The sequence below is a fragment of the Xiphophorus maculatus genome, chromosome 5 (genome assembly GCF_002775205.1).
Source record: "Xiphophorus maculatus strain JP 163 A chromosome 5, X_maculatus-5.0-male, whole genome shotgun sequence".
In the NCBI taxonomy this organism is placed as follows: domain Eukaryota; kingdom Metazoa; phylum Chordata; class Actinopteri; order Cyprinodontiformes; family Poeciliidae; genus Xiphophorus; species Xiphophorus maculatus.
Genome location: NC_036447.1, coordinates 15,781,446 through 15,805,502, shown reverse-complemented (window position 1 = coordinate 15,805,502; position 24,057 = coordinate 15,781,446). Strand labels below are relative to the sequence as shown.

The 24,057-nt window shown below is 39.9% G+C and overlaps 1 protein-coding gene across 1 annotated transcript in view; it reads right to left on the bottom strand.

The window, feature by feature from the left end:
• mxd4 (MAX dimerization protein 4) overlaps positions 1-24,057 on the bottom strand; it is a 32,733-nt gene that overhangs the window by 4,803 nt on the left and 3,873 nt on the right. Inside the window, exons 3-5 of the mRNA XM_005807170.2 lie at positions 19,723-19,752; positions 3,369-3,483; positions 1,214-1,376 (exon numbers count right to left, since the gene is read on the bottom strand). Coding sequence (XP_005807227.1) covers positions 1,214-1,376; positions 3,369-3,483; positions 19,723-19,752 — 308 coding nt within the window. The remainder of the gene's footprint in view (positions 1-1,213; positions 1,377-3,368; positions 3,484-19,722; positions 19,753-24,057) is intronic.

Below are 24,057 nucleotides of genomic sequence, written 5' to 3'. Positions count from 1 at the left end.
ATCTTAACGCAGGATTAGTAAACATACTAAAACCGCCCAAAGCCAAGACTTTCAGGAAACTCTGTGACACCAGACTCTTATTAGCAGACATCCTGTAGCTTCCCATTCTGGACTGAAGCTATAAAGCAGCGTGAAGATCCAACACTGACAACCTTCTTCTCTCTGAACACCAGTCCACCAATGCAACTGGTTCTTCTGACTTCTCTTGAGATTTGAAATGGTTTTCACATACAAAACCAGTCTGACCTCAGACTGTTTGTTATTTCTGCAGCGGACACCACAACTTGCTCCAACACGCAGCGGGCCACATGACGCAGTAGCTAAAATGCCTCTTTATCTGTAATCTGAGGTGTTAACCTTTAACCCCTGGGGGACTAACCTGCTGACAGGGTTGGGGATAATTGCCTGATCAGACTGGACATTTTAGAGCGCGGCTGGGTGTAGTAGCTATGAGGCCGCTTCACTTCATCACATGTGGAGGACAAAAGTATTCATCCCCTCTGAATTGTTTCGCATTTTGTCATGTTACAGCCACAAACCTCAGTTTGTTTTATACAGATTATATGTGATTAACCAACAAAGAGGGATATAATGATGTTTAAACTTTTCCACAGATAAACTTGCAAACTAATTTTCTTTTCTTCAGGAGTATCTTGTCCTTAGCAGCCCCGCAGCATGGTGCTGCTACCACCACGTTTCATAGTGATGCTGATGGTGAATTCAGGTCGATGTGCACTGTTAGTTTCCTTCCATGTGTCGAGTTTTACATGAACATTCAACAACCTAAAAATGGGACTTCTGGTGGTTTCTAAATAATTTTCATGAAAAGTAACATTAATAGATGAATATTATCACATCACCTTTGCAATGTTTATAAAAGTTTGGAGATTTGATTAGAAATGATTAACCTAGCCTCCGTAGTTTAGGGAGTCAGTTTAGATGCAATGTCTAGTTAGATCTGCAGATCTGCTATTATAGTCATTTACTCAAAAAAATATATTCATTTAAAATGAATAAATCCCATGTTTTCTTAGCACATATTTACAAACTAAAAACTACTTTGTGTTAGTCTATCACCTAAAATCCAAATGAAACGGATAGTGGTTCATAGTGGCACAGATAAAATGAAATGTCCTCTGTCTTGCAGAATCTGCTGTTTAAATGCTCGAACTTTGCTTTAGTTTCTCTGATTCCCTCTGAAGTGTCAGCGTACCTTGCTCTGAGTCGGTGGAGATGGTGGAGCCCATGCTGTCAGTGCGAATGCGCTCCACGGACCCCGACACGGAGAGCTGCTCGAGGCGGCGTTTGAGGTAGCGGTGCTCTCTCTGAAGCTGCTCCTTCACATTTAAAGCCTTCCTGTCCTGTTCCTCCAGCTTCTGCAGACAAAACATGAAAAAACGGCAAAGAGTGAGCGGAGAATTTCATCTTGGCCTAAACACACCCTCCCCGTCAGATCTTCTTTCAACTGGATGCATGATCATCAATAAAATTATGTTGTGAAAGTGAATTAAAGGAAGCGAAAATGCAAATTAGTATAGAAGAGGTACATGAAATTAGTGCATGGTCCTGCTGTGGATATGAAAGTTTCTTTTTATGCTTTTTGTTTTTTATTGTGGCTCAAAATTATTAGTGCCGCTGCGAAATTGTGAACAAAAACCTTCATATAAATAGTTTTTGGAGAGCAGCTAAGAGAAATCTGCCTCTGCTTCATATCTATGCCAAAGGACAAAACAGGAAGTCATGAATGGAATCAATGATTTTGCAAAAATATATATTATCCGACTGCAAAAATATATATTAATTTCACACTAAAGGTTGGATTTGAACATTTTTAGACAGAAACTATTCCTCTGCAACAGAAGATGATTTTCTTTTACTACTTTTAACACATCTTTGCCAAAGTTACCATCAAGTGAGGTGGCTGTAATCATTTAGTCATCATTGTAGCTGCAGAAGGCTTTTGAAAAGCAGGTTTTGCCTTGTATCTGCAAACATCCACACCTCGATCAAACTACTAAAGCTCCACACGAGCAACTTTAATGAGTGTAGCTACTAAAGCAGAGAGATTTCCAGGTCAAAAAGGCAAAAAATAAACATGAGCTTCACAGTCATATTCAGACTCTGTGTGAGGTTATATTTTGCACTCGTTTGCATCTGAAAGTTTTCGGTGGTGAATCAAAGCCACCATGAGTCCCGAGGCCTCCTATGAGATGAGAAGACTCAACGCAGTGACGAGAATCAGCGTGCATCGTCTGAGCTCGAAAAACAGGAAATAAGGGGTTAAAACTCTTGACGTTTGAATTTTCCACCCAACCACAGTGTTGCTGCCTGTAAACAGCATGATCAGTGCAGCATGACCTAAACTGTACCCACAGGTCGCCTTCTGCAGCCTCACAGTCCATGCACCAGCAACACTTCTTAAGCATTTCTGTATTTCTGCTCGTGCATCTAGCGGATCCTCGTATCGGTGAGCTAATCTCACCAAGAACCATAGAGGAGCCGCTTCCAAAAATTATATCATCTTCTTATCTACAGATCAGCCACCCAATTCTCTGTAAAGTCCACTTTGTTGACTCATTTGTTGAACTTGTTTATCTTCCTTTCACTGTTGAATTCCGTTTTTTTTCTGATTCTGATTGGAAGATTGCAAAAACAATGGCAAAAAAAAGCAAACAAACAAGCAAACAGACAAGCAGAACAAGGATTTTCTTGATTTTTGAAGGGCATATTTGTTTAAATCAAATGTGCTTGTACAAAATGCACGAGCCATTTTGTGATAGCCAACAGTGTCTCGCAAAAGTATGTAGCGTATACTGTTAAACCCCAAACTTGGGATTTTACGTAATGGATCAGCACAAAACAGGGCATTAATTGTGAGCTGAAATTAAATAGACACATGGTTTTTACATGATTTTAAGAAACAAGTATCTAAAAAAAAAAGTATTCATTCAGAAACTAACTGCATCCTGAGCAGAGTTAATAAACACAAGAACAGTTTGTTGTTTAGCTGGATTTCATTTGGGGTTATCAGAATATAAATGGAGCTGAATACCCATCAATGTTTTTCATTTTTAAATGTATTTCTTTAAAGCATAAAGCATTTTATTTTCCTACCACACAATTAAGTTCTGCTTCTCTGATGGTCAATCATATAAAAAGCCAGGGCAAGGCGCAACATTTAACTGGTAAAACCCACAAGGGCTGATTTTATCAATATACCTGTCCAAAAAAGCACATTTGGTAGTTTTGTGAGATAAAAATAAACTGCATAAGCTGTGGTTCGGAAGAGTAGCAACCAGCCTACAACCACAGACATTTTACATATATTTTTTTTTTCTTTTCTTTGTGGTGGTGTGCTCTTTAAGTACCTTAATGTGCATTTTGGCCCTTTTCAGCAGGCTCAGGGTGGTGTGTCTCGTGCTGTCTGGACCCAAAGGCACCAGCTTCTTCAACTGCTCCAAATAGAGCCGTAGCTTGGCACGTCTGCAAGCACACAAGAACAAAATGAGTCAGCACCTGTCAAGAACCATGAGCGCACCCACACACAAACGAGCAAACACAAACCCACGCAGACACACGCAGGTGGAGAGGATCGTCCTTAAAACTGCAGAAGCAAACGTTGCTCCATGTGTGCTCTGACCGTCACGGCCTGATCTTGTGCTGGAAAACGCGAGCAGCGATGGAGAACGCTTTGAGTTGGAAGGCGAGATCTTTTCAATGCCTCAGGTGGATTGGAGTTTTTCTTAAGAACAGCAATAAGCAGATTTGGATTTGTGTCCAGTTGGAAAATATTCTCTATTTACATAATAACTATTTCTTTTTATTTTCAGTGTCTTGCATTTTAGCTCGAGATGGTTTCCAGAATTAACTCATCCTGAAATAAATGACTCGATAAATATATTGAATAGCAATTGTCACTGCAATATTAATGTGCGCTATATCGCAAACACAAAACACTGCTTGGACACAATATGTGATGGGCCGTTATACGTGACTGATGAAGCTCCGCACAGCAAAACTGATCCAGTCAGTCCGATGGGACTATGGCTGCACTTGATGCTCACTCCTGATGGAAAACCTAGATGCTAATGCTAACAGAAAGGTGTGGACACTGTGATGACATGGAAGCAGTGAAGACAGAGAAAGATGTGGGTTCAGTGGTGATTAGCATTGAAATCTGATATTGAACAATAATATTGCAACTGTGCGTTTTCCTATTCCTGAACACATCAAAGGAGTTAAATGTGCCACATGTTTATTTGATATTTTTGCCAATAATGATAGAGAAAATCAAGGTTACAAACAACCTTTAGTCATACTGATATTTTTAGTCAAGGTTCCCACACCATAAGAATATCGTACAACTACTTGCATGATTTTCTTTAGCTTTTTTCATGTAAACTATCGAGGTACCTTTTTTTTAGAAAGAAAGAAAATATTTGTATTTACTTTGTTTTCCTAAAACAGACAGCAAATAATTCCTGCTCCCTTAATCTAAATAAGGGTAAATCTTCCAGTCTGTTAGTTAAACATAACCACTGAGGGCAGAGTCCCTGCTAGGCCGCCTACAGATAGAAGAGGTGGCCTAGCAGTGATAGAGGAATCCGACTAATGTATGCTAGCGATCCTTAAATGTCTCATAAACAGACAAACCAGCAAAACCACAAAACCACCTACAGTCAAAACTATGAGCAGCACTCACCCCACCCACCTACTCTCAGAAAAACGATCGGTTAACATTTAAATAACAATGCGAGTATGACAAAACTGACAGATAAAATGAATTTATTGTTTCTTGTGGCTGATAGTATCAATGAGGAACAGGTGGATCAGGATGCAAGACTCTCGTCAACACCCACACAGTCTCAGTATGAGGGCTTTTATTTTCTGTTTCATTCAACTTATTACCGAGTCTTTCGGTTTTCCTCACGGTGGTCTCACCACTCTTCAAAACACACCAAAATGTCAAATCTGCTCGAATAACAGCTAGCAAAGTCGCAGGGAAAATGTGGGAAAAAAACTGTTGACCAAAATGGCGTCAATGATATGATGAACATCTGTTCTAGTGAGTTTAATGCTGATCCAAGATGCAGATTGTGACCCTAGAAAACTCAGCATCCAGCCCAAAGTCCTGCAGGCCAACAACCCCTTACCCCTGGGTAAACGGCTCTCTGGCTGCACCATCGGGATGTTTATTTAGGTGATAGCGAGGACAAATCAGAGTTAATCTGTGTGTGCAAGAGGAGCTCTTTTTCTCTTGACACTGTATATGATTCACAACGTCGACTGAGCTGGCGTGCCCCCTTTCTCTGTTCTGGGTTCATTCAGATTTGTTCATGAAAGCCTTTCAACCCTCCGTTAGTCAAGCAGGCCCGTGAACAGTTTCTTTGTTCTGGGCTCTCCGTCCCCTTCTTTCTCTCCAACTCCTTTGGCTAACTCAAACTGAACGGTAAACAAACTCCTAACAATGTGAGATCTGCTCTGACCATCACAATAAACCTAATCAGAGCAACAAAGCTCACTGGGGCGAGTTGAAGCACGAACCTTCAGCAATTACAGCCGCGTTGCCGCTGTAGAACGTCTTCTCTTCCTTTCAGGAAGGGCGTCACCTGCATTTTCCACAGGACCCACAACATAATAAACTTCCTGAATGAGAGGGACGTGTTTATTTCTGAGGGATCTGGTTAGAGCTTTAATGTGTCGGAAATATGAACGAATCCTTTCTCTCTGCAGGTGTATGGAGGTGTTCCACGAAAGAGGGCATGTGAAAGTGCTCCAGCTCTTTTAATCCCCACAAACCCTCGCTCTTGGGAAAAAGAAAAAAACAAAAAAAACTCGGACCGAACCCCTTCAACTCCCTGCTCCACCCTGCCAATACCAACACGCCCTTAATCCCACTGGAAAACAAGTGTCCTCTGAGGTTAGGGGCGGGGGGCCATCCCGCTCCAGTCCAGCCACATGAAGCGCTTGGTCTGCAGCCAGGGGAAGCAGGCAGGAAGGAGCAGGGGGTCTGCAGCAGAAGGGTGTTTTTTTTTTTTTTTGGGAACAGGAGCGGGGTCTGAGTTGGTGGACGACTTTTTCTGGGGTTGAAAAGAAGGGCTCTTTCAGCGCAGTGTGCTCAGCTGCACCAAGCATCCTCCAAAGGGTAATTTGAGCCAACCGTCATGGACCCCCACCTCAGTCTCAGCTTCTCTTGTGATAAAATAACAAAAACAAGGCGTTTCCCCCCAAATAGTGTGCCTGGCGATCCAACTCCCCGTGTAGAAAACTTTGCTTTTCATTCCTGCTCCAATGATTTGCTTTCCATACTTAAAAAAGCCTCAAAACCTCGCAAATATTTTCAGATTTCGTCACATCACAACAAACTTTAGTGGATTTAATTGTGACCGAGAAATGTAGTGCAGAATTGTGAAGTGGAAGGAAAATCATACATTCTCAAAAGTTTTCACAAATAAAAATCTGAAAAGTGTGGTGTGCTGCAGCTGGAAGGTCCTGGCCTGGAGACTTTCTGTATTGAGTTAGCATGTAAGTTTTTTCCTTGTGAGGCTTCTCCCCACAATCCACCTTTGGGGGTTCGTCTCTACCAGCTTTACACATCTACAGACTGGAATTTATCCCCAAAAATAACTAACGCTCCACTCAATTTGATAGGCAGCAATTTGTAGCATAGGACTGAGAACTGGGCTTTGGTTAGGCCATCCTAACTCATTTATGTGCTTTTATGCTATTTTGTAACAGAACAGTACTCTTAAAAGCTAAGGTATCATAGATCAGACACATATTTCTGTTTTTCACTGAACACCATGATGAGACATGATAATTACTCAGGTAATTCCTTTTTGGGAAACAATCACCTTGTTAAAGCAATTATGCTTTTCTCTGCCTTTTTAACTGCAATATTCTGTGATCAGATTATTTTTTTTTTGCAACAGGATGTTCATTCCAAAACTGTTTCACATAAATATTCAAATCTGATCTTTCCTGATTTTGTCTGATATGCACATTTGATATGACGTTCACTAGAGACAACCTAACGCTAAATATCACAAAACATAGAAGCCGATCATGTTCATGTTTTTCTACTATCCCTACAATCAAGTGTTGGGAACAAGCACAGACATACAGAAGTTGAGGTGTAAGGCTGACTAAATCTAAATGTTCTCAGCATGACCAGCTTCCTCCTCCCATATGACCGACAGACCCGCCCACCAGGTCACGTCTGCACGTACACAGTTAACAATAATCACACCACTCTTGCTAAATTAGAAAATTTGTCAATATTTTTAGTGATTTTTCAAACCCCTGGAGAAAAAAGCGACTATTGCTGAAAATACAGTAACTTTCTCTGTTATTTGAAGACTTTGGCGACAACACGTAAAAGCAGCAATCGTACTGCAGTTACAGCGAGCAGTGAGTGCTTCCATGAGTCTGAAAGACTGGGACACTGAAGGTGTAGTGTGACCTTATAATTCCTGACAGTTATATAGTTAATAAAAAATAATTGGTGGCCAAAATCAAAATCTGCACCCCTAGCGGAAATGTTAGGGAAGTAAAAGTATTTCTGCAAAGGTCTGTATCACTGTTATAACGTGTAATCCTCTCTTTTAAACCCTCTACATAATCTGCTCATAGTTTGCATCCTAGCCCACTTGTATTCTCTGATTTATTATCTTACAGGCTTATTAAAAGCTAAATTTAAGGAAGATGTTAAGTAACTAGGGACTGGCACGTGCTACATTGAAGAAGACATTTTATATGTCTGCAAGCGATAAGCAAAAAAAAAAAAAGGGAATTCTTTAATCTCTGGTTTGAGATAAATTCCCCCAATTATTATAATACAGCAAATTAGGTATCTGTTATAATTAATTTACCCTAATGAGCTGAGAAGATTGCTGTAATCTTTGAGGTTGGGAATGATAGAAAACAGCTATAGTTTTCCCCAATGTTTCCAGCGTTGCACGATGACAAATGCACTCCAGTCAGTGTTGGGAACATCTTTGTTTAAGGAGAGCGTTGTGTTCCTGATGCATATCAACAGGACAGGATCTCGTTCAACCCAGCATTGTGTCTCTGTCAGCTCCCTTCGCAGCAACATGCGCTCCCCTGTCACGAGACGCGCCATGTTTTTCCTCAAGAGCGCAGCACTGATTTGCGGTGGGGACCAGGACCCTCACTCACTCGTTGTTTGTTATTCCTGAGCCGAAGTCACGCAATGTTTATCAGATCGTCAGAAACAGCCGTGCCAGGAGAAGCATCTGATCGCCGTGTCCCTGAGAGTTTTCACCGTCTGACCTATGTCGTTTTGAGTCACAACAAATTTTCCAATTTGGGTTCAGATCAGGATGCTCTTTGATAAAAACACAGCATGAGGCAGTTTGCGGCAGTTAGTTAGGGTTCAGAGAAGTTAAAACTCAAAGAGTTTTATTGTGTGACAGAGACAATACACAAAACTCACCCCGTTTTCAATCTGACCCTCCTGGGAAATGTTGTGTTTATTGTGTTTGAGCATACCTAAAGCTGTGCCGATGCAAAGGGAATTACATTTTCTTCAAGTTGTTCAAATGTCCGTTAAACTAAATCGAGCAACCTGCATCTTTCTGGCATTATTTGAGCTGTTGACTCGAATTTGATTTCCATGTTTACTTATCTGCTGGGAGTCAATACAATCATTAAACAACCAAACAGTCCTATTTTCACAGGTACAACTCCTTTGTTTAGAAAATACTGTAGACTTATTTCATAATTTTATACCCTAGTTTATATAAGGTGTAATTCACAAAGTGAAATTGAAGTCAAATCTCTTGATTATGTGCACAAACTTGGAAAATAACGATTATTCTGAACACGATTTCATGGAAATTGTGAAGTTAAAATTTAACAATTTATTCTGTCCGACATAGTGATATTTTTTTCACGTATCGTGGACTTACTAATTGCATGTATGGGCTTGAGCAACTTTTACAGCACAAAAATAAATACAACAAACTGAGTAGAATTTTCTGGCTTGATCAATTGGCAAATACAGACAAATAAGAAAAAAAAACTACTACATGTGGAATTTAATCACCACATTTAGCACATAACTGTTAAAAAATATATTCATTTTTATATGATGTCATGCATGGTGAGAACAGAAGTGAATAATCACACTAATAAAAAGATATTTGGAAGAAACATGCCGCTGCATGTTTCTACGACAATGTTTAAATGAGTATTTGTTTATGTCTAAGGGACCCAAGTGGAGCACAGACTGTCGGGGCCCCAAAGGGTTAACAGAAAAGAAGTGTAACAGCAGCATGGTAACAGTGAGAAGTTAGGGCGCTTGCAGAGAAATCACCACCTGACTGTTTTCACGAGCTGAGTACCACGGGAGGATTTGTGTTTAACCTCTGGCCTTCACTCCCCCTCTCCATCAGGGGACTGGGTGCCAAAACAAAGCCAAGACTTTAGGGAAGAAAAAAGGAACTCAAAAATGACACACTGCTTAAAGTGAAAAAAGTTATTTAAACTGCTGATGCACACTTCAGTTTTGCTGAGTTCAGATCTTGTTTTTTTTTTGTTGTTTTTTTTTAATCTAAGACTGCTCGCACAAACAACTTGTTTTGTTGCTAAAGAGAACTTGCAGCAACTTGCCAATTTATATAGATGCACTTATAGAGCTAGTTAGAAAAGAAGTAGCTGCCGCTCACACACACACACACACACACACACACACACACACACACACACACACACACACACACACACACACACACCCCAACACACCCCCTCCTGGATGTAGAGTGTCCCAGGATGCCTTTGTGTCCCCCCACAAAGAGCTATAGGGCCTTAGAAGGCAACCTAGTGCAAACAACAAGTCTTCACCCGTCACTCACTGAGCTGTTTAATGAACTTAAAGCCATGCATTCCTTTTCCCATACATGCACGACAGAGTGGCACATCTGGCACAGAGCCAAGTCTGCAGAACGGAGGTCAGATGTCGTCAGAATCTCCGCTGCGGTTTTTCTTGCAACTGCTAGAGCTGGCACGCTATGATCTCCACTAAAGTTAAAGAGGATGATACATTAGAACGTCCAGCTCAGGGGTTGTTTTTGCCAAAGCCTGCAAGACATCAGCATACGAGATGATGCCTTGACTGGGTCTCAAAAGGACCCAACAACAAAACTTCAAATGCAGTGTAGTGGGAAGGAAGGGTCGGTATGAGATTCTCACAGTGAAACTTCCCGTAAAATGATCAGCATTTAAACAAAAAGCACAACATGATGTAACTTTTTCTAACTGCTTATAGATTATTAAGATTCTAATTAGGTTCTCTGTGACATTTAAGTAGTTTTGAAAACGTAGTACCTGTAAGCAGTGTATGCTTGCATCTGACATGTCAATTTTAAAATAAGCATTCAAGTCCTATTTTTAAAGGTCACAACGAAACACTGTTTATCTTTGTCTCACAGGTAGAAAATTAAATGTTCCCTCTCTGAGCTCCTAATGACATTACTTAGCTGAACCTGGGAGTTATGTTATAATTTTAGGAGAGAATTTTCTGCTTTCTAAAACAGCAGTTTTACTCACTTTAATGCAACCAAAAGAGCAAAATTAAAAGTAAAGAGAAACAACCCTCTGTAAACATTTTGTGCCTGTTCCCTTTACAGCGTGTCTCCCCAGCGAGAGACGTTGCGTGAGTTTGGAGCGCCATAGTGAGACACCCTGGAATGTAAATCTGCCAGCAGAGCGCGTCTACATCTGGCTGGCAGGTTCCTGAGGAGAACGAGGCAGATGGGAGAGAAGGTTGGAGGGTCGGCGAAGGACCCTGCCCAGGGGTCCTGCCGAGAAAACGACACGCAATCCTTCAGCAGCCCTTCATTAGTCTGCCTGTCACCCTCCGGGCCCGCCAAAGACATGTTTATATTCAACACAAAGCCGGAGCGCCGTCTCGGGGAGGCGAGACCTAACAGAAGTTACTGCAGCAGTTCATATGAAACCGGAGGGTTGGTTCACCACGCTGCCCACGTCAGCGATACGGAAGGCGCACACACCTCGAGACACGAGAGGCTTTTATCACCACGATATGAAATGTCAGTCGTCTGGGACGAGCCGTGTTTGTTTTCTGTCATCGAAGACGCCACGCCCATTGAGAGCAGTGACAGCTACCAAGGTGAGGCAGACAGCTCCAGGTTCCCCCTCAACCCAGATCGTGTCTGCCGGAACATGGCTCTCACTCACCCTCACATGACCCGACTCTCACACATATTCAGTGAACAGAAACCTGAACATGGTCTCCGTTTTTATAGCAAAACTCTTCAGAAAGGCTTCAGCGTGCTTTAAGTGCGATTAAAGTTCAGGAAATAGTAGTATTTGTGTGTGGCTGACACATCGTAGTAAAACTACCACGCAACAAACAGGAATTTCCACAGGGCGTGCTCGGGAATGCCGAGTAATTGGATTCATTTGATTGTTGTAGTGTACTGAAACGATCCCCTTGTGTGTGTACGGATCATTGCAAAATCCCTTCCACAGAGCAGCCAGCTTATAGTGGTGTTAACAGAAAAACACATGTGAACTGGATTTTAAAGAGGTGAGCGCGTGAGAGAGCGAACGTGGAGGCGCGGTTTACCCCTTGTGCGTCTCGGAGCCCTTTCAGGGCGACGCCAAACGACAGACCTGAACGTTACCCGTCTTCTGCTGTGTGTGCCGAAAAGCACATCTGCACAGTTTGCATGGACCAGCAGAGACAAGTTCCCGGTTTGATGTGCAATAAACACATCAAACCCTTATTATAGCGAGCTTTTATAGTGATCTCAGTCAATATTTAACAAACAAGATAGCAGTGGCATGACATTAGATTTCTGACTCCTTGTTGTCTGGGAAAGTTAGATAGTTAACCAGAGTCGGGCCAATTTAGTGCTTAACAAGTAAAAATTTTTTCTATAAAGTTTTTTGAATGCTTTAGCTCATTATGGTTTATGCAGAACTGAAACTTTGAAACAAGATTACTGCATGAACTTAAAAAGTCATCAAAGCATTTACATTAAAAATCTCACTTTCAGGCCTTTAGAAGACATAAACAAGTCCAGATTTAGGCTGTATTACAATTAGTTTTTTTTCATTTATTTAAAAAATAAATGAATTAATAAAAGAGATTTGTAAGTAATCTCTTTTATTAATTTATTTATGTTATTGGAAAATGAACATATTTGTTGTAGTTCTGGCTGAGGAGATTGGATGCTATTTTACGCTCTGACAAAATTACAAAGCACAGGCCTTCACCTCCTGATCCTGCTCTACTTTAGGTTTGCTTAACATATTTCAATACAAATATTCTTGTTACATTCCGTAATGCTACATTTTACATATTAATTTGTTAGGTTATCAATTTAACTAGCTAAGGATATTGTTTTATGTAGCTTTTAAGTTTAAATCATGAGGCTCATTTAAAGGTGTTTTTAAAAAGTCTCACATTGACTCACTAAAACTTAGCAGAAACTATTTGTAAAATAATAGTAAAATAACCCTCCATGTAGGTAGTGTAGTGTGTAGTGTTTAGTCACGTGAGACTGCTTTTCTGCCAGAAGAATTGAAACGAGCTGCAGTGAATGCAGCTGCAAAACACTGTGGAGTTTTGAGCTCCCCAAGCCATCCGCCGAGTCTCCCCCATAAATTCAGCCTCTGTTACTTAACTCCACATTCCAGCATATGCGTTGCATGCTCCGCTGACCTGAATTTCAGGCTGCCTGGTTGACACACACACATACTGTAGCAGCCAGCCGGGGTGTGTGCGTGTGTGTGTGTGTGCTTCTCATTCCACTCCTTCTGCCGTACTCGAGAACGTCTCGACGAACAGTTTCCTTTTCAGGTGCATGCGGTTTGGATCAAAGTATGAAAGGTTGGAGCAGCAAACCTTTCCCCTCTTACCCTTTTTAAACCAACCAAACAAAATCTTGCTTTGTTTAAGAAAAATCTAAACATAGCGCTTAATTAGGGAAACCAACTTAAAAGCTGCTTCATTAAAATGTGTAAGCTTCCTCCTTGGAGTATGTTTAGACTCCAACATAGACCCAAGCACCAGTGCACCTCACTGTACAGATATTAAGACTGCGTCCAGCATGGTTTCTCTTGTAGGCATCAGATGTTGTGAGCTAATGATTACAGGTTTTGCTAGAGGACACCCTGCAGCACCAGATGAAAAGCAAAGGAGGAACATTCTTCACTAAATGTAGGTCTGAAGCACTCGTATTCTCCTATTTTAGGTGTTTCTATGCGAGTGTCTGCATAAACAAAAAATGTGTGATAAATTTCAAAAACATCTAAAGATTTTTAGCACTCTGGATCAATTATGTGGCTCAAATTCACCTGTTTTGTTTCTACATGTTACCAATTTGTCCTAATTTACTTTCATTTCATACCCATAAAAAATAAAATACTTTCTATCTGAGCACTGTGTAACAGTTTATTGATGTCTTATGGAGACATCAAAAAACATTATCAAAAGTTATGCATAATTAAGAATTGTACGTACGGTGAGATCCTCCAGTCTAAAATGAATAATTTGTTTTTAATTTTGAGATTAGAAATTGCATACAGAGTATGTTTTACATACTGATACAGATAAACACACGTCTTTTGTCCTAAACAGAATTTGTCTTTTTGCAATTGATCTGGTCATATTTCTGTTTTTATGTGCGACAGCCTTGATGCAGCGCAGTATAACAGCAGCATTCAGTCTTGTTATTGCTTCTCAAGCTTTGAGCACTGTGACTGTAATGAATGTGACTGTGTCCATGATCATCATTCATTATATTGGCTGCTTGTGTAAGATCTAGGACTCTAGACCGCCACGCACAGGACGAATTTAACTGACACTGTGACAGAGGGGGAAGTAAATTACACATGCAATCACGTGAGTGTGCACACATCACATTTGAACAAACCTGGAGGGAGGAAAGAAACTTTCCTCGCTGTTGAAACTGCTAATCAACAAAGCAGAAGACCGTTTTTAAAGTGGTTTTGCACCTTATGGTCTGAAATAAAACAAAAGAGGTCAGAATAGAGACTGATCAAAGTGGTCTGTGAAAGGCAGGTCGTCCTACAACTTTGCCCTGCCTCGAGTTCTGCTGACTCAAACACTTTCAGCAAGCAGAAACGGAGAGCCAGACCAAGGAGGTGGAGAGGGGAAGGGAAGTCAAGATAACAGAAAAACCAGATGTGGTCTCTGGGGTAAAGAGGGAGAAAGCAAAGGGGCGAAGAAACAAGAGGGGATTGCATGGGATGCCTTTTCGTTCAAACATGGGTATAATTCAAATGGCTCAGCGGGGAGCTGACTGCCCTATAGACACACAGAGGAGTTTTTCGAGGGGAAAAAGTCATTCATCTCAGCTAGGGGGGACAGTGGAGGAGTAAATTTAATTAGCGAGAAGATTAGGCTGACAAATGGCCTGCTTGCTCCTGAAGCGTGTGTGAATTTAAAACAGGATTCAATCGGCGCTCCGGCACATTGTCTGCACTGTAGCACGGAGAAGTAAGAAAACACTATTTAGGGAAAAATAAATCTGGTGACCTCAATTATGTCAAAATCCAGAGCACCTGATAAAAAAAAGGGAGCAGTGGTGGTAAAAATAGGAGAGAAAATCCCTCCCTTGTTTAAGAGAAGTGGAAGCTCAAATGCTCAGCAATATTTTACTGAGTTTAGAGTTCCTGTGAACAGGTGGCATGTGAGAAAGGGAAGGTTGAGTAACTTCTCAGCGTTGCTTGAAAGGGAAACATGTGGCATGATAAGCACGTCACAGACATCATCGAGAGCAGTTGAAGAAAGAAAGGGGAAGGAAGCAATGCCAGAGGATATCAACCACACAGGACCAATTGGTTTCTCTATAAACTCAAGCTGAAGTTCTGCAGCTCTGGTAGGGGCAGAAAGCATAAGAATAAGCAGAACCACAACAGAGGCCATCTAAATGGAGCTGCCGTGGCTAAAGTCGGGCTGCTGCAGATAAGCAGGCTACGTCGGGGACAGATGACCCAGTGGGACCCCAGCCCCCGCCCAGCAGACGACTCCGTCTGATAACGAGACACAAATATATGCAGGGTGCCTCCTGAATGCCTGCCAAGGCAGCAGCGACAGGCACCCAAAAGCAGAAGATCAAAGCATAGCAGTGAGAGAAACCGATGCCGGAGCGAAACGTAGAACTGAGCACATTTATTTAGTTTGTAAACTATTGCAATAAATCTGCAACATGACTTCTTTTCACATCTATTGGTAGTATGGCTATAAGCCTGTCTATTTTTGGGAAGAAATTCTTTCATTTATGATATAAATGATAAATTGCCACTGTACCTTATGTTAGCCATCACTCACAATTATATTAACTGCGCAATTAGGACTGATTAAGATTTAATACACTTTAATAAATTCTTCTGTATTAAATAAATCTGAATAATTCACTTAAGTTAAGTTGTTCATACCTCTGTAAGATTTAGATCTAAAGACTCTTAATTTGACCAACATTTATCTTTTAACTGGAAATAATGTTAACATTTTGGAGTGGTCTGACTTGAACCTGTGCAGGAAGCTAAAGATTAGGGTGATGGCAAGGAGGCATTAAAACCAGATAAACTAAGCTTTTCTACAGTGAAACACCTTTTACATTGTTTGATTCTTAGAGCTTTGTGTCTCATTTCAAAAACCAACTTCTTGGTTGAAAACATAATACATTTAAATCTACCAGGAGAATTTCTCTGAAGAACAGTGTTAAACTTGGCATGCATTGTATATTTTGCATAAATACTTTCATGGAAACAAAACTGTAATACATTTTTTTCCTTCCAATCAGGTATAATAAATTCCAGTAGCATGTCTAACTAGACCACACCTATAAAATATGCTTTGCGGCATCTAAGCTGGACATTTATTTGCCAATTAGACCGCCTTGTGAACGTTAAAGGATGGCTCTGTTCTTTTTAGGGTGAACCAAAACATCCCAACCTTTGACCACAAAACAACACTGAGTCAGGGCTCAAACAACAGCCCCTCCCTACAGAGGCGTCTGATGGCGCGATGGAAGAGAAAGGTGATGACTATGACACTGGGATTGCTGGGGATTTAACATGTCTCCATATCTAAAAAGATGTTTCAAACTGGTTGAACAAGACAATCAGAAGAGTTTTGGTTTCAAAATTAATCAGCAGGCCAAGAATTTTTCAATATCTTCATTTAAGTTGTTGGAAGTGAGAATAAAAAAGGACAGGACCTAGGCAACCACTGACTAGAAAATTGCTCTTATTTTAACACAACAGTCTGACTACTAGAACAAACCCATATCATGTATTAACACTGAAACCCTAAACTAAAAAGAAAAAATATGCTTTAGTGTTTATCAGTTTTAGCCATATTCTAGAGGGTTAATTATCCATAGACATTTGCCATACTTGTTATAACACAAAAATTGTTGAATATTTATGCTAGCGTTAGGTGTGATATTTTAAATATTAAGTCATAACTTGTAAATGCAGACCAGCTGAACTGAAATAGAAATGTCCAACTTTAGCTACTGTAGCTAATATTTCTGCTATTGGGAGTTTAGCAGTATAAATAAGTTGATTTGTGCATACTAGGTAAGGGTTCAATTCACGTTCAGAGCCACAACAACATATAAACAGAGGTTAAATGGTAGGTTCCTTTACTAAACCAGTGGACCAAATAATAACCCTCTCAAAAATAGACTGATGTTGCTAGCAAGGACACTCTAACTGAGAGAACAAATTATAGCAGACTTAAATTATTCACTGTATTTGCAGACATTTTTAGGCACAGCAAAGTGTGAGATTATATATATACACTGCTTGTCACATATCCACCACTAGTCCCCCACTGATAGAGCAGTATCACTAGAGGCATGACGTTTTTGTTCACTGCAGATAAAAAACAAGAGGAGGAGTCTGCCAGCTCATGTGTGCAAATGCTACCAATTATTCCTGCTTTACATTTAGTTTGAAGGGTTTTAAATAGTTACCCTACCTAATATATTATTGTTGTGGATTTTAATACAATACATGTGAATGTGGTCATGGGCTGGCATGAGAGTTGCACAGTTGTGCACTTTCAAGCCATCATGAATCATATTAATATTTTAAACGAAAAAAAAACAACAACAACAAAATCTATAACACGATTAAAATAATTAATCATTAATTAAAATTAAAAAATAATTAAATAATTAAAAATAATTATTCCTACCACTGATAAATCATTTTTATATATTAAATAATATAAATAGTAAGCAGTATGAATTAAAATATAATGTAACCAAAAGTGTTAATTTAGTCTTTTGATTTTAAGGTAAAAAATATAGAATGAAAACCTGGTAAATATTCAACTGACTGCTTTCACAAGGATCTAGCTTGTGTGCCGTAAAGATTTGCCGGGAAAGAAACAAATTACGTCAATAGTTACCATTATTTCCACGTATACCCAGATGTGACCGGTAAAGTATGTCGTGCAGGACCTGCACCGTCACAAGGTCCTGACGTGTGCAACGGACCTTGTAATTTGAGGGCACATGTTCAGACATAGATTCGCCTCATAGCTTTGCAATTAATGAAAATTACATTGATGAGTGTATGGGGCTCTATTATTACAAACAGAGACTGGAAATTTCCATGCAGACAGTCACAAGTCTAGCAAAAACCAAACACATGATGACATATTGACGGGGTAATTCGTCAGTGTTATAGAACTGGAGAATATTGTACCCAGTAAAGGTCATGATGTTGATAAACTGCAAGAGAACTCAGGTGTTTACTAAATATAGTTACGGCTATCTACCTTTTGTAGAGGGAAAAACAAGCTTATGATAAGGGAAGTGTGTAAGCTGATTGTAGAAGTCTGCTGGCATGTGCATTTGTCAATTTGGCTGGTCATCACTTCGTTGGTAACAACCAACCACACCCATCATTGGACATGAGGAAACTTCTGTGTCTCAACCCCTGCAGCGTAATCATCCAGGTCCTACGTCTATGTCTCGCAGGTCACGGAGGAATATGTCCTTACTTGTTTCACTTCATGCAACACACATACACGATTACTCACTGCCAGACATGTGACTGGCAAACCCCAAGCCCTGACAGTGTGTGTCAGCACTTAAACACGCCTATTTCAGCCACTGCTCACACGCTGTCAGTCACATCAGCTGTTTCTTGAAAGCCACAAGAGAAGGCCAGCTGCATTTACAGGAAATCATAGGGCCCGAAGAATTTACATCTTCTTATCATGCCTTGCAAAAGTATTCATACCTGCTGAACGTCTGCTGATAAGGCAACTATGAGTTCACAAATGGGGCCTTTATAGACGAGTGGAAGAAGAAAGCCATTGTTGGAATTAAAAGCACAAATAGTCAAATTTAAAGTTTGCCAAGAGACACAGCAAAAATGTGGAAGGAGGCCTGGGGAGACCAACATTTAACTTTTTGACCTACATGCACAGATCTATTTGTGTCTGAAAAATAACACAACACATCATCCTAAATACACACTTGTCATGGTCAAACTTGGTGGTGGCTGCATCGTGATGTGGGAATTTTGTTTTTTCTCCAGTGGGGTCAGAGTTGGTCAGAGTTGATTGGAAGGTGGATGGAACTAAATACAGAGTGATATCAGAAAAAAACTGCTGGGGGCTTCAAAAGATTTGAGACTGGGGCAGAGATTCCCCTTGCAGCAGAAAAAACAACTCCAGACATACAGTATATAGTCAGAGCTGCTATGGAGCAGGTGCTAGAATGGGCCAGTCGAAGTCAAGAACTATATTCTATGAATAATCACTGGCAAGCCTTGGACAAAATTGATGTTCAAAGATTCTCTCCATCCAATCTGACTGAGTTTGAGCTATTTTGTAGAAAAATAATGTGCAAAGCTCGTGTGAAGATCTAAGTATTTATTCAGGGAAGTTGAATAAAAATGGATGCCACAAAACCAGTTTTTATTGCTTAAAAATATTGACAACCATTTATCCTTTCCCTTGAGCTTAATAATTATACAGTTCTCATTGTTAGTCTATCAAATTAAATCCCACCAAAATACTTTCAAGTTTGTAGTTGTAAAATGAAAAATAAAATTTTTAATGTGTATGTGTGAACATTTTTGCAAGGAAGTCTATAATGCTGGGAAAACACTATTTTGTTTTTCTAACACGAAGGAGTTTGCTTCCTAGCAAGATGGAAGTCTAAACAGAGCAAAAACAGTCATCTGTGTCTCTCGTGCCCACACCATGAATCGTGAGAGTCGTTCCCAAAAATAAGCTGAAGGAAAAACAATTTTGTGCTTGAGAGTGTTGCATGCTGGGAAAATGCCAGATCAGAGAGTGTGCGTGCCATCTGTGGACTTCTGAGTCTGGAGAAATGACAAAAAAAGGGTCCAGATTCTCCCCGCCTCCATTCACAGCATTATTTTACGCAGGATTATCTCATTTCTGACAGGATTCCCCCCCGTCTGCCTGCGGATTTCAGCTGTGAAATGGAGAAAGATCTAATGCACGTCGAGCTTCACTTTGAAATCATCTCATTATCTAATTTCAGACACAATGGACTCTTGGAGGAAGTCTCTACATCTGATTGGCATTGCAGGTTGATTTTCACTAAGAGGAATAAATCTGATTTCTACCTGCAGCTCGGAAACACAATCGCCAATCAAACAGACTTAAAGAAAATGCATAGTGTTGCAGAGTGTCAGATATCAACTTACCTGTGTTTTTCAAGCTCATTGTGTGATGATCTGAAAGAGGAAAAGACGAGTGTCAGGACCAGGATCATAACACCCCAAGATCATCACATAGCATGAGATTCTGTGTAATAATAAAAGACTAAATGATTTTTGATCTAAATGTGGGGGTAAAGAGTCAAATAAACACATGCAAAAAGATCAGAGGTTACATTGCATCGTGACGTGATGCAACAAAAAAGGCTCTAAAGTGAACACATCTGTAGTATATTGTAAGAGATTTGACAAATAAGGAGCAGAAACAGGCATGGCAACAGGTTCTTTGTAACCATCGGCAGCCTTTCTGCATGACCCTACAGCATCATCAGATTTTCATTTAGTATTAATATTTAATAAGATGATGAGAAAAATGTATATTTTATTCAGGTGAGGTAGGTAGTAAAGAGTCAACCAGATATTATTCCAAGAGCACATGTCGATCTAAGCCTGAGCTTTCCAGCGCTGTTGATGATCATCAGGGCGGAAAGGTTAAAGGTTAATGAGGAGTTTGTATTACACAAATCCTCGGTGAGGAACATTCTGTACAGATGGTGGAAATTCAAGACCATTGTTAACCTGCCGGGGAGGGGTCAGCCAACAAAGATAACCCCTGGAGAAAGGTGTGTAATAAGCTGTTACGCTCAGGATCCTCACAAAGGAACTCATGCTTGCCTCTAAGCATCTTAAGGCCTCTTTCACAGTGGCTAATGTTAATAATACCAAATCCGCTATTAGGGGAACACTACACAGAGCGCTTTGAAAATATGTCTGTCTTTATTTAAGAAACAAAGAAAAGAAAAACAAAACTTTCTGGTTTCATTTTGTGCTTTGAAAGATACAATACAATGTTGTCTTGATGTTTTTTGCTTTGTACGTGTCAATTTCTACTCCCCTTGAAAATGTTTTATACTTTTATACTCCCTTTGACAAACGACTTTTCATAGTGATTTCTACACCTACGGAAATATGTGACTCAAGTGACTATTACATGCACTCATTAAATCACTCACAGTTACTCTGGTTTTGTCTTTTGTAATTAATATTAGAACCGCAATCAATAGAAATAGGGTGTCATTTCTATTTTTTTTTAAAAAGTCACAATTCAATTTAAATACAAGAGAAATCTGAGCACTTCAGAAAAATATTTGTCTCCATAATTTTTTTAAACCTTTACCATATCATGCTTTTGCTATTTTGGTCATTTTGTACCAACAGTTTTCAGGAATGAAAAATAGCCTTATGCAACTGGACAATGTGTACTGCCAAATGTCCCACCTTGAACATGTTTCATATTCTCTTTGAAAACCATCGATTTAAAGTCATTTTCACTAATCTGCTCATTTTTCAACTGAATTAAATTAAAATTTTCAACTGAATTAAATTAAATGTGGCTATATTAGTCCCATAAGCTACCATCTCCTGGTCCAAACTGGAAACAAAACCAAAATCAATAGAAATAGTTTTGAATATAACCATATGTCTGTATTAAATTATATGAGATTTGGATTTTATATGATTATCTAAGCCCATATTTCATCAAAATATGAAACTACCAATTAACTAATATGCAATGATTACTTAAATCTGTACAAAATTGAATTAAGTTGACAATTGTTATAGTGTATTGTTAGAAATATATAATCTAATAAGAATTTGTCAAATTATGATGAAAACAATAACACAATAACATTAAAAATACTTGTTTGATGTTTCATAAGCGCATCAAAACAAGACTGGAATTAATTATTTCGCACTGTTTCAGTAGCACAGCTGTACTTATTAAAAATGAAGAACTAAAATACAGTTTTTCTTAGGCTCAAACCACTGCAAATGTAAATGAAACAAAATATTAGAATATTTTCTTGTCCATAGCATACATGTCCCCCTATGTAGAACTAGGTATGAAATGGAAGGGGCAAAATGACCTGTACTAATCTAGAACAAATAGAAACCTTCACACAAATTTTTCAAAAGGCAGCTATAGTGTAATGAATCATTATTCATTTGAAAATCTATGTTTTCCAGCAAAGAAAGGAGCTGCTTGCAATGGGAAATTTCCTGACAAACCATGAGCCAACTTCTATTTGCCTTGGGAAGATTTTGTACAAGATTTTACAGCCAATAATTTTAAAACATTCTATAATTTTCCCATAGTCGACTGGAAGGAAAAATGGTTGAGTCCATTAAATAATATCTCCTAGTTTTTTGGGGGGGTTGTGATTAGCTATCTGATATCATAAGAGTACACTAACTTAAGCTGACATCACAACCATTGTCAATACAATTAAGGTGTAAAATAAAATTGAGTGGGTAAATATACTGTGAGATTAGGATTTAGATTTATGCATTTTATGGCTGTTTATCGTTATCATGTTATCCAGAAAAATAAACTGATATGTGATGGTTAGAAAAATGGATATGACATATTTTGTATAGAGACAACAAATGGAAAACACGTGAATTTATGAAATATGGGTACGGATTGGCAAAGCTGCAAATTGATCTGGAGTCATAAACACGTTCCATCATCAGAAAGGCTCTAAATTACAATGTAGCAGCCAAAATGTGATGCTGTGGCTCTGATTTGCTACATCAAACGATGAGAACAAACTGGGCAGGAAGAAGGCAGCACATCTGGCCCTGAGCAGAATATCAACAGAAAGTGGGTCATATAAGAGGAACATGAGCCTAAGCAAACGACATGGTTTTTGACAACAAATCTTAAATCGGATGAGGGAATTGTTGCTAAGTAAGTAATGAAGTAAGTAAAACGTTTTAAGGACATGCAGTAAACAGCTCACACTACAACCAAAGCTGTTCTGTTTGCCTTGCAGCTGAAGTGGAAAACTGATCGACACTTACAAGGAGAGACGTCCAGCTGCAGCAGAGGGTCACACCCCTGCTGACTGCAAATTCTCACCAATTTTTACTGCTACCGCTTTACGAAGCTGGAACAATTTAGTGTAGCTGGAGAGCTTTCTACAAAGCTTCATGACAGAAATATGTAAAGTTCTAAACTTTTAACTACCATTCTAAAAGCAGAGCTTCAAATTTAAAATGTGTTTTTCAATTATGGAGAATAGCTGCAAAGATAAAATGCAGGGAGAGCTCAGCTGAGCTGTTCCTCACAGAGCGAGGGATCTGTGACACCGCATGCACTGCTGCACGCACTGCTGCAGTTTCTGCATGATGGCCGATCAGCGCCGAAGGACACGGAATAAAAAACCCTCTCAGACGTCTGGAGGCTTCAGACGGTGCAGAATTCCTCAGCGTATGGGCTATTCCAAGGAGAGACTCCCCCCCGATATGACACGCAGGCAGCCGGGAGGGCAACCGAAACAGGCCCTCCGTTCATGAGGGCGTCATGGATACCGTGGCAACAAAAACAAAAACAGCAACAACAAAAGGGGCCAGACTGACAACAAGCCCTTTTCAGACTTTCCACCACCCTAGAGCTTCCCCCCAACCCCCGCCAAGCTCACGGAAGCAGTGGTTCCCACAGCTGTACCGCAACAACAAGACGTGTTGAAAGGGTTACGGCTGACCAGTCTGCACAATATCATCCCAGAAAGAGCACAGGATGTCACACTGCTGCAGATCTAAGAAGGCAGACAAAGAGCTTCGCTCCCAGCACGGAGGAAGTTGTGTTATTGAAAGATGTACAAATTGGAGGAAAATGTCCCAGTCAAAGCACGAGGCCCAAGCAGGAAATCGCGAGGAGAAAGGGAATGCTCCCACCCACAGGTTAAACCACACATTTTTACATGTTATGTAAAAGCACGGTGTCTGGCATGCAAAACCAATGATGTCCTATGTCAGTTTTTAGAAGGAAGTAACACAGCAATGGCCATCCCCTGAACATTTCCCTACTCACAGGAAGGAATTCAAGGCTGAAAATAAAGCTCTTTTTTTATATGACTATTTATATGTCAGTGTAATACAGAGGAGTCTCAGTGAAACAGAAACTAGTAAAAGCCAAAACACAGCGTTAATTTAAAAGACACTCAGTGGGGACTGCCTCTTGCTATATGTACATGTGAAATATTATTTTGCTTATTCTCCGAGAACAGACTCAGAGACATGTCACCCGTAATTCTCCCAAAACTACCATCTTTTTAAATTCTTTTAGACCTGATTAATGTTACATTTTCTTCAGGTCCACACTCTAACTTGAAGGTCCTGCCCATGCATAAAAACAATGGAGGAGAGTTTTAATTAAGAGCAGTCACATTGAGATGGAGTGAAAATTAGTCCTCAAACTCAGTGGGCGTGGGTTCGTTCCACAGGTATGTGTGTGGGCCACCACACCCAGCACACACA